This window comes from Pteropus vampyrus, unplaced genomic scaffold (assembly GCF_000151845.1).
Source record: "Pteropus vampyrus isolate Shadow unplaced genomic scaffold, Pvam_2.0 Scaffold11, whole genome shotgun sequence".
Lineage (NCBI taxonomy): Eukaryota > Metazoa > Chordata > Mammalia > Chiroptera > Pteropodidae > Pteropus > Pteropus vampyrus.
The window spans coordinates 18,354,012-18,368,811 of NW_011888792.1; the positions used below are offsets into that span (position 1 = coordinate 18,354,012).

The following is a 14,800-nucleotide window of genomic DNA, read 5'->3' on the forward strand; positions in this document are numbered from 1 at the left end:
AGACTCTTGAGGCCTTATGTACATGTTGAAATACTTTAGATACACTGGATTATATAAAATATATTATTAAAATTATTTTCACCTATTTGTAGTACTGTAATGTGGCAACTAGAAAATTTAAAATTATGTAATTTTTGCATTACAGATCTATTGGGTAGCGCTGATCTAGAAAAACCCTGAGTTGGGGATATAGAAAAGAACTATGTAAATTTTTGCCCTCATTACATATAGAGAGGTAAACAAACATCATTTTAAAGAACTTTTCTACTCAGTCACATCACATAGTAGACTTTAAGTGTTTTTTCTTTTCTCAATCTACTGATTTAGTTCTGATTATGACATCAGTTTAATAAAAGCAATATTCAGTTTTGACCAGACTGAATAGTCTTTAGTTTCTTAGAACTGGAACTATGTTCAAGACATTTCAGAAAGCTGTTATCAGCATTTCCTTACAGTTTCAAGGAGTAAAAAAAATGAGATTAAGAAATAAATTTTTAAATTTCCCTAGGGAGAAAAATAAGTTAAAATCAAAGCCTCAGAAAAGTCTGAGTGATTTGGATTAATTTATTTCTTTAAATAGAAAGAAAAGTACAAGGTTTCAGAATATTTAATTTTCTTATTCAGAAGAGAGGTGACTAATCCTATATATGGCTTGAAAATCCTAAAACCATTAGAATGTGTTGCCATGTTAATGCATCTTCTCATGATAAAATAACTATAATTTGATACTACATAATTGTTATTATAATAAATAGCCACTACTAACAACAGAAAACTAAATGACTCTGAGTTTAGAGATTATATAACTAAGAGGACAAAGTCAGGCTCTTTGCATAAATAATAAAGTCAAGATCATGGGCTTGATAATATAGGGACTAAAGCTTTGTTTTGTTTCATGAATGTAGACCATATTGTGGTGGGCAGAATAATGGGTCCCTAAAGATGTCCATGTACTAATCTGTGGGACCTGTGAATATGTTACTTTACATGGCAAAGGAGAATTAGGATAGTGATGGAATTAAAGTTACTAACTAGCTGATCTTAAAATAGGGAGATTATCCTGGATTATCTGGGTGGGCCCAAGGACTAGGGTCCTTAAATGTAGAAGAATAGAAGATTGTAGTGATGTGATGTGAGGACTACCTGTCACTGCTGGCTTTGAAGACAGAGGAAGAGGGGGGCCACAAGTCAAGGAATGTGGGTGGTCACCAGAAGATGGAAAAGACAAGGAAACAAACTCATCTAGAGCCTACAGAAGGGAACACAGTCCTGCCAATGCCTCGATTTTAGCCAAGTGAAACCTAGGTAGGACTTCTAAGCTACTAAACTGTAACATAATAAACTTGTATTGTTTTAAGCCACTAAATCTGTGGCAATTAGTTATGGCAGCAACAGGCAACTTACGATATAATAAAAATCATTTCACAAACTGAAGGGCAACCACACTAAAACTTCTGAGGGAGGCAGACACAAAGCTATCACAGTAATTCCTGCCAAAAACAAAACGAATAAATCTACTTAAAATCTATGCCAGATAAAATGGGTAAATAATATATTTCCTTGCAAAGGAGAACATTATGATTACAAAGAGACACTATGGTATATCATAAAATTTCCTGTTAAAATAATTAGTCTTGAAAAGGTAACTGGCAGTGAACTAGACAAAATGGCAAATAGGCCTGCTTAAAATAGCAATGAGAAATATTGTAGGACTAGTACGGAATGTGCTCTCTCTACATTATGTTCTAGATAAGAATGGATAAGAAGTTGGAGACAGAAGTATATCTGCTTTGGACAGTGAGTCTTTAATTAATACAGCTATGAACCTCAAGGCTAGTAAAAGTTGCAATGACAAGTACAGACAGAGAAATTCATAGTTCTTTTAGCTACAGCTCATCTAAAAGTATGTCAAATAAAAGAATGGGGTGCTTATTCAAAGACATTTTGTTTGCTTTAAATTTAGTTCCAGGGCTCTTTAAACTCAGCTTTTAACATAAAGGTTTTCAGGAAAATATGTGATGTTGAAGAAAGATTATAGAAATCACATTTATCTTGAATTTCTGCAAATAAGAGAAACACTCAAAAAGGACCAAATAGTAATCAAGAACCAGATTCCAGGATGGCCAGGTCAGCACTTTCATGCTTAGCAAGAAAAAAGTTTACTCAACAATCTCAGGTTTCTTATGTGTATACTAGTACTAAAATTGCCATTTCCTTTATATTACTGGAGAAATATCTACAGAGAATTCAAGCATGAGGCAAAAATTATACTTCCTCTGTTTAGAAACTATTCTACTCAATTGGATTCTGAAATATTCAGGGGTAGCAAAACGTTTGGCCTCCTGTCTCTGGCAAGTGCAAATTCAAAATGTTGAAATAGATCCTGATATAGCAACATTTTAAACATAAATTTAGCACTAATTAAGGTTAACACATTAGAAGGGAGCAAGTCCTGAATATCAAAGTTTAAAGAGAAAATCATGCTGAAGAAAAAAGATAACATGTACCAGTATAATCATCTTTTTCTACTTAAATTGAAGAGAGGAGAAATCATAAAGGGTAGCTCAGAAGTAAGAGGCACAAGAAATATAGTATTTATCTTTTAAAAAAGAGAATGAAGGTACTGTGAGCTTTCAAAATTAGAACAGTACAAGATAAGTTTACTTCTAGAACAACTGGGTCTGTCACAAGTAGACAAAAGGGTACTAAGAGCTTTTACTTTTACCATTTAAAAAAGAAAAAATGCAGCTAGCATAGGAATGCTATGTCTCCTAGGATGTGACATTTTCAGTGATCGAACTATTAAATACAGAATGTTATAAATAGAATGATGTCATTTGTTTCCAAAGACTATCAATATACTGGAGCAATGCAAAAATAATAATCTTTTAAAAAGTGAGATATTTAATGGCAAACTTTGGGAGTAAGGGTAGGACTGTAATCCACAGTTATCTCGGGAAATGGGGTTAACATGAGAGTAGTGACCCAGATCAGAGGTAGAGCTGAGCTACTACTTAGTAGACCCCAAGGACTTCACATCTTAAAAAGTGTAGGTTATCTGTTGCTGTTGCTCTTATAATTATTCTTTAAGTCTGTTAAGTAATTCAGTTGTTTATATTATTTAAAAATATACTAAAGTCTATCTTTCATTAATTGTTATTCATATTCAAATAATATTGTGCTTTATTTATAAGAAAAGCAAAATTAACTGGCTAAGGTACCAATTAACTCCCTCTCAGTTACCCACTCCAGGGAAACTCTAGGGAGCAAGCACACTAGGACAAAATAAAACATTCTCAATAAAAGTGAGATTTAGTCTGAAAGCCACGGCAAAAAAATGTCATTTAGCTCTAGTCTATGGAAGAAAGGGTTAGAGAAATCAGGTTTATCTTGACTGTTCAGGACCATATTTGGAGGCAAGTAAAATCTTGTTCAGGGTGCTATCACCTCTTTTTTTATAGCACCTTAAACATTCCGAGTATACCTTACTCTGCACCCCTCCCTGCACCCACCAAAACCTGACTATGATGCGATGTTAAAAATTAACCACATTTTTGAAGTTCCCTAATATATTTATCTCGCAATAGAATTCTGGACAGTATGTTTGTTTCTGACATTATCTTGGTTTTTTTTCATGCTAAAATGAGGCACAAAGTTACTCATTAAATATTGTAAAAGTAAAAACAGGAAACAGATTAACTCTTCCTTCTGAAACAGGTTCAGTATCTCCCACATGAACTGTTGAGAAAGTATGTGAAAAGTACACTAGAAATCAAAATAAAATCTCTTACAAGCCTAACAGAAGAGACGTTCTAATAAAACAGATGACCTGGGATCTAAAACCATACCAAAGTTTATAGAAGAGAAAGCCTAACCAAAGGGGTGTGTGTATGTATTTTTAACTTCTCTCCTCATTCAAATAAAGTAAAAATGTAGTGAAGTGACAGATATTTACCTTGTTCACTGGATTCTCTTACATAGGGCTTAAGGTGAGACATTTTGATAGGTCTCTTAAGTCTATTCCCAGTGTTGTCTCTCAGAACAGCACATCCATTTTCTGTAATATAGTCTATGACACAAGGACCAACCCATTCAGACTGGAAACGACCATCCTTCCACCAATTTTTCCTTTGTCTTAAAACTTCATGACCCACTTTTAGATGAAATGGATTTAATTGCTTTGGTTTCTTTTTAACAATGATTTTGCTTTTATTTAGTTCATCAGAACTGTTATTCTCCATCTACAAGTACAAAATAAAAAAGAGAGAAAGGGAACAAAGGAATAAAAGAGCTATAGTTTCTTGAAGATAAATGCAGACAGTAATGATATTAACAAAATGGTTACTTTTTGAGAAGCTACTTAAAAGGTAGGCATGAATCCCTTTTAATTCTTAAAACAATATTTCAAAGCCAGCATTACCTCAACTTTACTTAAACGGAAACTTAAATAGTAATTTACCCAAGTCAAACAACTGGAAATTAACAAGGCCAGGGATTTGAATTCTACTCTACTTGATTCCAAAATGCATGGTTTTCTCATAACTGTCTCTCAGAATTTCATAGCTAATAAACATAATAAACATTTATCAAGACAAGCAGAATTTGGTAGAAAAAGAATTGGTTTAAAGGTATATGTATATATATATATGTATACATGTGAGTGTGTGTGTCCATGTGTGTATATATGCTATATATATGTGTGTATATATGTATATATTTAATCACTTGATAGATTTTTCAATTAGAGTTTTCTATTAAATAGAATCACCTGGCCCACTGAAGATGTCTTATTCTCCATTAGTTTATCGGCTTCTTTAATTGCATCTAGAATCTTGGCAAACATACTTGTATTATCACCATCCACTTCATAGAGAACATCTGAAGTCTCAGGCACATAAGGATTTCGATTAAACATTTGAAAGTATGGTGTATTTTTAGTAGGCTCCTATTTTAAGGAAAATAAACAACAATTTGTAATAAAACATTTATCTAGGCAAGAAAGTCATAATTCAAAAGTACAGAATTACAAAAAGATATATACCAAGTGAGTTATATTGAAAGCAAATGAAACAGCTGGTAGGTGATCATCCCAGTTGTTTGGGTGTTCAGCACAGTGTTTGGAAAGAAACGTTTTAATTGTGCTAGGTATACTTTCAGTTTGGTTAACAGTTTGAGAGGCGTGAGAAATTACAATTTGCTTTGTGCCAAATAATCCACACAGTTCAACATTGATCTGAAAAATATATAAAACAAAGTTGACTTTAAAACTTATATTTTATTTTTCCTTTGATTAAAAGTTTTCAAAATTTGAATCTTGCCTTTTCCATTAACCATATAGCCATTCTATATAGAAACATATATTTTGTTTAAAACAGTAATTACCATTTATTGAGTCCTTATTATGTGCTGGTGAATGCACTTCATGCTTAACATTATTGTCATAGCTTATGACAATTTTATAAGGTATTATTAATCCCATTTTAAAGATAAGAAGCTGAAGCTTTGGGAAGTCAAGTGCCTGGCCAGAGACACACATACAACTAGGAAGTGGACGACCAGAATTTAACATCAACTCTGAGTTCAAATAACATTTTAATTCAGTAGAGAGTTTCTTTAAAAAAACACTAGGTCACATAATCCAGTTCGCAGCTATGTGACTTTGGCCAAGTCACCAAATCTCTCTGTGTACTCAGTTTCCTTATCTGTAAAATAAGGAAAATCTTACCCCAGGAGTCCTCTGAGGATTATATGAGTAAATCTTTGTAAAGACGTAAAATAGTTCTTGGCAACTAGTAACTTTATAACTCTTAATGTTACTATTGTTGTTGTTATATTTATTATGTGCAGGGCCTAAAAGAAGTCAAAAAGAATTTAGAAAATGTAAAATAATTTACTTTTCCTACCTTACACCTCACACTATTTTTATTATTTTTAATTGGGTAAACTTTTGGCTGATAAATCTGTTTTTTAAAACAAAAGTATTACATTTCTTGTTGCTTTATTGGAAGAAAAGTAGTATCAGAGTAACTAAAAAGGTAAAGCTAATAAATAAAGGAAAAAAGTCCAACGAAAACAAAATTGCACTTCCCAAGCTCCTCTGCAGACAGGACAGTCATGTGATACAGGTCTGGCCAAAAAGATATAAGCAAAAGTTGTTAGGCTTTTAATAGTTGTTGGGCAGACTCGGTTGGTGCCCATTGCCCTCCCTCCTCTTTCTGCCTGAAACGCAGACTTTGTGGCCTGGGCTCTGACATCCATGTTGTAAGCATTAAAACTGAGATTCACGTGTTAAAGATGTTAGAACAGAAAGCTGGAAGCATCAGTTCCCAATAATATTCAGAGTTATACTTCCAACCTTGGACAGCATGGCCTCCTTTTACCTTAGTGTAAAATAAACTCCTAGTGGAGTTTATACATTGGGGGAAAGAGAGGCGTTCTCTGTTACTTGCAGCTGAATACAATTCCTTGTATGTACTAATTTAGCTGTCCCCTTTTAATTCAAAAGTAGTATTTTAAAAAATCCAGAGAATAGGTGTATTTGGGAAAGACTCAATCTGAGGTCATAATCAATGGTTTTAAATGACGGACCTCTGGAAAAGGCTTCAACTTCTTTCTTTCAAGAGGCTGCCTAAGAATGATCCAGTGAATCCATTTGTGAAATACTATCTTGATATCCTTATCCCAATAGCCTTTTTTCTTCTCAGCAAATCAGACATTCCATTAGTGGTTACAATTTTGGTTTCCCATAAGACATATTTTTAAAATTAAGTAATTTTCCATTTGAAAATGTTTTTTCTCTTTCCTTCAGAGGTTTACAAAAAGTTCTTTGTACATTTTTATTGAAACAATTTAGCAAATATCTAAGCCAAGTTATATTAGAAACATAACATCTGTATTTTCATCCAACTGTATAATAAACCTCCCACTTTGTGTATTATGTTCCAATCTCATTTCAACACTTTAACAGTGTTTTCTGTCAGTATTTGCTGACAAAATAAATTTATTTTGCTTGCTGTGAAATATTTAAGCCATTTAAGTCACAGCAAAAAGAACATATTTTTCCTAATCGTATGTAATTTTTAGTTTTTTTGTTATTATTAAACCTCACAAAAAGGCTTATAAACATTTACCATTAACTTTGGTAAATTTTTCAAAGACCTGGATTGATTATCACGTGATTTTAAATATGACTGGAAAAAACTGCTGGCAGTTCATATTAGCTTTACACTGTCATTATCTAATATCTTGAAGCACTATATTCACTTAAGGTGAGACCATTCATTAATAAAAATGGCAAATCATTATTTCAAATAGCGTTCTTGATAATTTCAAATTCTGGTGGCCAATTTCCTATCAGATGGAATTAGTTCATATTTGTTTTCATTCCATTAATGTGTCTATGAAAGAGCTAGTACCACAAGTTAATTAGAAGTGTTAGCTCTATTTTTTTTTTTGTGGTTGCTAAGTGACTGCATTATTAATATTATTTTGTTTTACTGCAAAAAAATTAAGCCACCTGGCTATTCTATAAGGTGTAGTTTGGTGAAAACTAGATGATAGCCGTACATTCAATTATTGCTAAAAGCAAAAGAATTAGTCAGGGAACCACTGCAGACTCCTACACGTTGTGGATTTTCACTTCTTCTCAGGATATCTTCACATTACCAAGTGTAACACAACATCGTCTGCCTTATTGATGCAGGATGCTATTATCAATCTATACCTATTATTAGCAAGGCTTCATTTCTTTATTAGATAAAAGAAAAATCTGAACAGAAGTTCTAATACTGTCATCCCACAAAATGGATTGTTTTACACACCCTATTTTGCAGACTACTACTGTGCCAATCAAGGCAGGCAAGATTATGCTACAGTTACAAAACACATTAGTATCTTGGTGGCTTAACTCAACAGTTGTACTGTTTGTTCATTCAAAGTCAGCGGCAGGTCAGAGTGTCTCTCCAAGCAGCAACTCTCTACTAGGTGCTTCAGTAAATATATAATATGTAACATATACATAATAAAACTCTTTATCCAGGTTTTTAATTTAATATGTTGTAAACATTGTTCATCCCATTTCCTTTCTTTATAAACGTCATTTGCAATGGCTACACAATATTTCATCATGACTGCACATATTTTTCTAAAACGCTGCATTTTTTTTGGCTATTTGTTTCCCATCTTTTGCTAAAATAAATAGCATTGTGGTATTTAGAATAAACAAACAAACAAAAAGAGCCATGCTTATACTTTAGGTAATTGCCTTATAATAAATTCTTACACATAGGTTGCTAACCAAATGACAAAAATATATCTATGGCTCTTAATGGATCTTTGGCAAATTATTTTACAAAAGAACTAGTTTCAAGTTGCAATGCTACCAGTAATGTAAGGCTATATCATTCTATCTTTAGTCTGTTTGGTAGTATTACTGTTTGTTGATTAGATAAGCAAAAAGGGGTCTTAATTTGCATTACTTATTACTATTGAGTTTGAACACTTTTCCATGTTTATTATTCTTATTACCTCTTGTGAACTATGTTTTCAGCCATTGACTAAATTTTTTTGTTTGAATCTTTTATAATAAAGACATTATTATAAAAGATATTATTTATAATAAAGACATTATTTCCTGCATGGATTTGTTTTATTTTTGCTGGCCTACTTCTTAGCTTTTATGTTTGGGTTATTTTACCACACATATGTTTCTAATTTTTATGTAGCCAAATTTGGTGATGTTTTCCATTAAAATTTATACCACTGTTCCTAAGCTTAGAAAGTTACTTCCATCTCTAGAGATGATTAAAAAAAATCAGTTGTATTTTTTTGTTTCAATTAAAAAAATAAAAATTCTTTAATCTACCTAAAAACAAGGTAATTTTGGTATGTGGTATATAATTCTAAAACATTACAGAAATAATTAGAAACAACTAGAAAATTGTCATCTATGCTGTTAATTAAATTTATTCAATAATACTTCTCTACTCCACTCATTTGTGATGCCAGCTCTATCATTTTAACCATGGTTACCAAACTCTATGCCAAGGTGCTGCCTTAACATCTGTTGGACATCTGGAAAACTACTAGCTTAGGATAGTTTATAGTCTCAACATCTGATAAGGCTACAATCTTTTTAATAATGTCACATCTTCACAGAACTGGTTTTTCGGTAGATGCTGACATAAAGCAACTACTGTGTAAAAATCAATGTAAAATGAGAAATGAGGATGGCACTGTCCAATCTGATTCCAAGATTTGAGAGGCTGACCAGTGTGCAAAAGGTCACACATGCCATCAATAAACAATTGTGGTTATTTGAGAAAAAATAAAAACATTTTTTCTTTCAACTTATGAGTTTTTTTTAACGGTTCAGTGGTTAGGACTCATGCAGAAAAGAGTTAACATGTATTAACCTTAGGTCTTAAGGTTGCTATCCCTTAAAAGTCCTGATTGATTACAAGGTTGGCCCCTGACTCATGTGTAGGAACTTGAATTTGGGAAGGGTTTCCACCATTTCCTAAATGATAAGGGTGGCTCACTGTATCTAACCTGTTTATATAAACAAGGTGGTTTATGCTGAACACCTTTCCTTTGAGAGTCTAGAATTTTGGTACATGCCAGGCAGACGGTACCTATGTGACCAGCCTGCAATAACAATCCTAGGCACTGAGTCTCTAGTAAGCTTCAGTAGTAGATAACATTTTACATGTTTTGCTTCAACTCCTTGCTGGGAGAATTAAACATGTACTGTGTGATTCTAATGGGAGAAGACAACTTAGATACTTGTACCTGATTTCTCCTAGAATTCTCCCCCATGAGCTTTTTCTCTGTTTTGTTTTGTAAACTTTCATTATAATAAATCTTAGCTATAAGTATGAACATTTGCTGAGTCTTCCTAGTAAATCATAAAACCTGAAGATAATCTTAAGGACCCCCTGACACAGGACCTAACTACGTAATAAATATAATATTAGTGTGATATTAGTATTTCTTTTGGACTGAGAAATCAAAGGTGCTATGAACCAAGACAGTCTTGCTTTTTCTTTTTCTTTTTTTTCCAATACCAGTATCCTGTTAATTATAAAAAAATTTAAATATGCCTTAAGTACAGTACTTATATTCCTTTTTTACAATGTTCATGTATATTCTTGTCTGCTTTTTCTTTAAGGTTAACTTTAATCTGGAAAAAAGGCCAGGGTAAAGAGAAAAGCTCCCTCTTTTTTAATGCTGATTATAAACTCATGAATTACATAAATTAATTTTGATTTGAAAAAATCAATACCTTTCAATATAAAATATTCTCATTCATGAAAATCAATACCTTTCAATATAAAATATTCTCATTCAATATAAAATATTCTCATTCATCATTTAGTCAATTCTCCCTCTATACATCAATTGGAATTTTTAAGCTAGAAGTAAATAGAGATTATATGATCCAACCACCTCATTTCAGTTTGAGGAAACCCAAAGATAGATTACCAACTAGTAAGTGACACAATAAGTACTAAAATCCTGGTCTCTTAATTTCCAGTCCAACTACCTTTGTACTATACAATATTAAACCCCTATATCTGCAGCAATTTATCTAAATTTATTAAGCACCCTATAATCTACAAGTGTGCTAGGCACTGAACGGTAAGCTTCTAGATCTAAGGAGTTTATTTATCTTACCTGATGAATGAACTCATCTCTTTGGTCCATTATTATTTTCTGAGGAGGTCCATATAAGAAAAATATATTGATAATAGCTTTAGAAATTTCTGATGCTGAAACATCACATAGAGGCAAAATCACAACCCATTTTGTGAACAAATCTGTCATGATTACAGCATATACATGACTTCTGTTGCTTGTATGAAATGGGCCCATCAGATCAACAGTAACTATACTCCATGGATTTTCCACCTTGAGAAGGTGCTGTTTAGGTGCTAGCATAACTGTATTTTTTGCCACTTGACAATGCTGACAAGCATATACCTACAAATAGGAATACAATACACAAAAGACATGCAAATGTTAATATATTCAACATAATAAAAACAGTCTTATAAATCTGAACTTTAAAATGGTCAATAGGTACTTTTTGTTTTAAAGAAGAAACTTTTGGACTGCTCTAGAATAGAATAAAATCTATTCAGGATAATAAGCAAATATTAGTTGCTACTACTATTCGATGACCATATTAAAGAGTCTTATTCACATGGAACATAATTCTGGTTTTCCTTCAATAAGTATTTATTAAATGAATAGATCTTAACACAAGTTTGCTATAATTTTTAAATCAGTATGTAAATATATAGTAATTTGTATTAGTAAAAATTGTTTCTTTTAAAGTTATCACTCTTATAAGTTTATTCATCTATTCCAACAAGTATTTATTAAGATATAATTTTATTCAAATAATATTTATAGATGCAAGAAATTCCTTTAGGTCTTGAGAAAAGAGAATGGACAAAAAGCCCATGCTGTCATGGAGCTTTCATTTGAATGAGATCAATCGATCAACTTATGGATGGTGCCATTGCTCAATGTATTTCTGGAATTCTACTTTGGAAACTACTTTCAAACTAACTCCTGAACAAAATTAAAAAACAATCTTATTGAATTATAGTTACTTTTGATCAAAATTTTTATTTTCTAACTTATGCACAAATTACCTCTGGTTCTTTCCAAAAATCATGTCCATTCTCAAATGATAATGATTTGATGAAGATTTCATCAAATGTTTACAAAGGAATTTGTGGCAGGTTCTAAATGCAAATACAAATATTGAATACCTGCATAGACTCATAAGCTGGTAACTCAAAAATGGCACTCTGTTAAATGCTGGTTTAATTTTTTATGCCTAAAATGACAGTTTTTTTGATGCGCTATTGCAATTATTAAAGGGATCTCACATACATAGCAAGGAATTTCTACCATTTGCAAACTGGACATAATACAAAGAGTAGAGATCAGTTGATTTACCAACAGAAATCCCAGAATTTCTAGGTCAATTTTCTATTAGAAGAAGCTGAAGGTCCTAGTGGATTATAAAGTTACAAAGTTCACACCAATTTCATTATCTTCACAAATTGATTTTGCATTTAGTTGATTTTGGGTTTCTGCCATATTTGACATTCTCTATGTCAAGATGAAATAGGTGCAAAAGATGAGAGTACACACTGCACTTGATTTATTATGAACTTATTCACCTCTCAAGAAAAGATGGGATGACTGCCATAAAAGAGCTAACAATTGAATCAAAGGAATTTCAGCCCCACTTATATTCTGCCTATACAAAAGAGTTCAATGATGAAAATCTGGTTCTTTAAAAAAAAAAAAAAAAAATCTATCTAAATATAATGTTTAAATAATACTTTGTTCTAGTTCAAATTATACTTCAGTGATTTTAAAGAATTTTGAAAGGAAACAAAACTCCCTTTAAGTGTTAGTACAAAAACTACCTACACAAAAAGTACTTAATGAGGAAGTGTTACCCAGAGCAAATCTGGAGCAATCATGAAGTCTGAATATCTATTACAAAGACAGTATTCAAAATATTCTAAAAACATAAGCCATACCCACTGTTTGACATCATTGGTCACAGAAGTCCAATAGTAATTGGATTCCACTAGAGTAAGGGTTCTGGATATGCCATGATGGGCTCCAGTGTCATTTTCATGGCATTCTCTTAGGACTTTCTTTTTTTCTTCTTCTGAAACAATTACCAAACGATTTTGTTTTCTGTCTTTTCCAACATAAAACAGCTTTTTTTCTGGAATAAATGATACCAAAAGATATAATTGCAATTTTTAGAGACCTATATTAGTTTTAATATAATCAAAGCCTTTATTTTGAAACTATGAGGCATCTTTTTAAATTAAAAACCCTTTTCCAAGACAAAATATTTATTTGTAATGATGCTACCATAAATGTGAAAGGTCCTCAGCTGTTACACATACTAGATATATAAGAGAAGCACTAGCTGCCATCATTTTGTACCTAGCAATAAAAATGAAGCTAGCTTGTTCACTAAAGCACATGATAACTATGGGAGTATAAAATTATTTTTCTATGGGAGTACTCAAACTAGAAAAATACTTATAGGCACCTCCTAAAAATGGCATAATTATCAAATAAATTATGTACAAATAAGCAACTTCAGGAACAGAATTTTCTGAAATAGTATTTCATTACAACTCCAATTTTGTAAGCAATCACGTCTCTTAAATTTTTCCGAATTTGAGTAAGAGGTTGGGTTGGTAAAGCCAGAGAGTGGGAGAACCTTAATCCTCAAGACAGTTCTTGGTTTCCTTTTGGGAAACACCTGAGAAGAATCTACAGCTATGGAGCAACCAGAGCATGGAGAAAACCACTGCCTCTCCAGCGTGGATAAGTGTTCAAACTCCAAAATATGCCATTAAACTATTAATGTGCTGAATTAAACCCATTCTAAGTGGAACGGTCTTAAATTAGAAGGCAAGCAACTTGAGGGCAGGAACTTTATCATATTCATCAATGTATTCCCAATACCTAAAATGTGATTTGCGCACAGTAGGAACTGGGTAAATTATCTGCTGAATATATGATTAAATAAATTAATCAATGAATCCTCACTTTAAGAGGTAATAGGCGTGCCTATTATTAGAAGAGATGTACGTAGGGAGTTATTTATTAGCAGGTATTTATTATCTTAGAATTTTCTTGGCTTGCTTTGAAGACAGCCCAATTCTGTACCTATTCAAAACAACAACATTCATTTAGTTATCTGGCGACTGTACTTCCTGCTTGTCTCATTCCAATCTTCTCTTCCCTTCCCCTTTGGAAGAGGAAAAAGGGGTAAAAATTATCATAATCTTTCAAGATAAATATTCTGCCTTTCAAATATTTAATTCATTTAGGGAGATTCTGGGGTCCAAAAATAAATGTAATCCTAAGATTATTTAACAGCAGTGGGAGAAGGGACTCACAGAAATAAATATAGTAAACAAACAAGTTAACTTTATCAATATTTTCATATTAAGCATCAAATAAGTTCTTCATTGATAGTAACATGAGTGCTTCGAAGTGCACCATTAGAGTAGGAACCACCTACTTTTTCATGGTATCATTTTCTATGATTTTATGCCCTTTTCATGTTTACTGGCCTTCGATTAGCTTCAATGTGATTTTTACTTTGCTTTTGATTGAGTGGTACCATCAATTCAACTGGTAATTGTTTAGCAACAAATTACTACAGAAATTCTCAGGATTCCACAAAAAACACATACAGAGAATCATCTATATTAACTCTATGTTCAAGATTTGAAGCCTTAATTTTACCTTTGAAGACAAATTTTTTTGCCGCTCTTCTTATGCCACTTCTCTCACTCGGCAATGTGGTTGGATGATATTCACCAGTTCGTTTATAATATGCAATCTGTTTAAGATGAAGGTCACCATTTTTTCCATTACGGACCATTGTGAACCTAGGTAAAATGTATTTAAAGATATAATTTAAATAATAAGCTAATTCAGTTGCTATTTCAGTCCAGGTTTCTGTCGTATTTCTGTTTACCTATGAACTGGACATTCCCAAAATACTATCTATGTCAAAGATAATTGTAGTATAGAAAAGAACAGTGTGACGTAGATGAACTAAAATATTCAAGTGCTATTTTTGAGATACAGAATGACAAATTATCTTGTCTCTTTCCATGTGACAAGAAATGCTGAAAATTTTCCACATACTGGGAAAAAAATGAAGTACACTTCAAAAAGTTTTACTTAAAGTCACTCATTACCATCAATTGAAATGTTACTCATTTAGGATGGT

At 32.3% G+C, this 14,800-nt stretch overlaps 1 protein-coding gene across 3 annotated transcripts in view; it reads right to left on the bottom strand.

Annotated features, from left to right (window-relative positions):
* GIN1 (gypsy retrotransposon integrase 1) overlaps positions 1–14,478 on the bottom strand; it is a 17,304-nt gene extending 2,826 nt beyond the window's left edge. The window contains exons 1-6 of one of the 3 annotated variants that reach the window (XM_011378664.2): positions 14,308–14,478; positions 12,567–12,760; positions 10,675–10,980; positions 5,042–5,233; positions 4,769–4,945; positions 3,956–4,241 (exon numbers count right to left, since the gene is read on the bottom strand). In XM_011378664.2, coding sequence (XP_011376966.1) covers positions 3,956–4,241; positions 4,769–4,945; positions 5,042–5,233; positions 10,675–10,980; positions 12,567–12,760; positions 14,308–14,446 — 1,294 coding nt within the window. In that variant the 5' untranslated portion in view covers positions 14,447–14,478. Of the gene's footprint in view, positions 1–3,955; positions 4,242–4,768; positions 4,946–5,041; positions 5,234–10,674; positions 10,981–12,566; positions 12,761–14,307 lie in introns of those variants that run through there. The other 2 variants (XM_011378674.2, XM_023523654.1) reach the window with 2 other exon arrangements.
* Between the last annotated feature and the right edge of the window lie 322 nt (positions 14,479–14,800).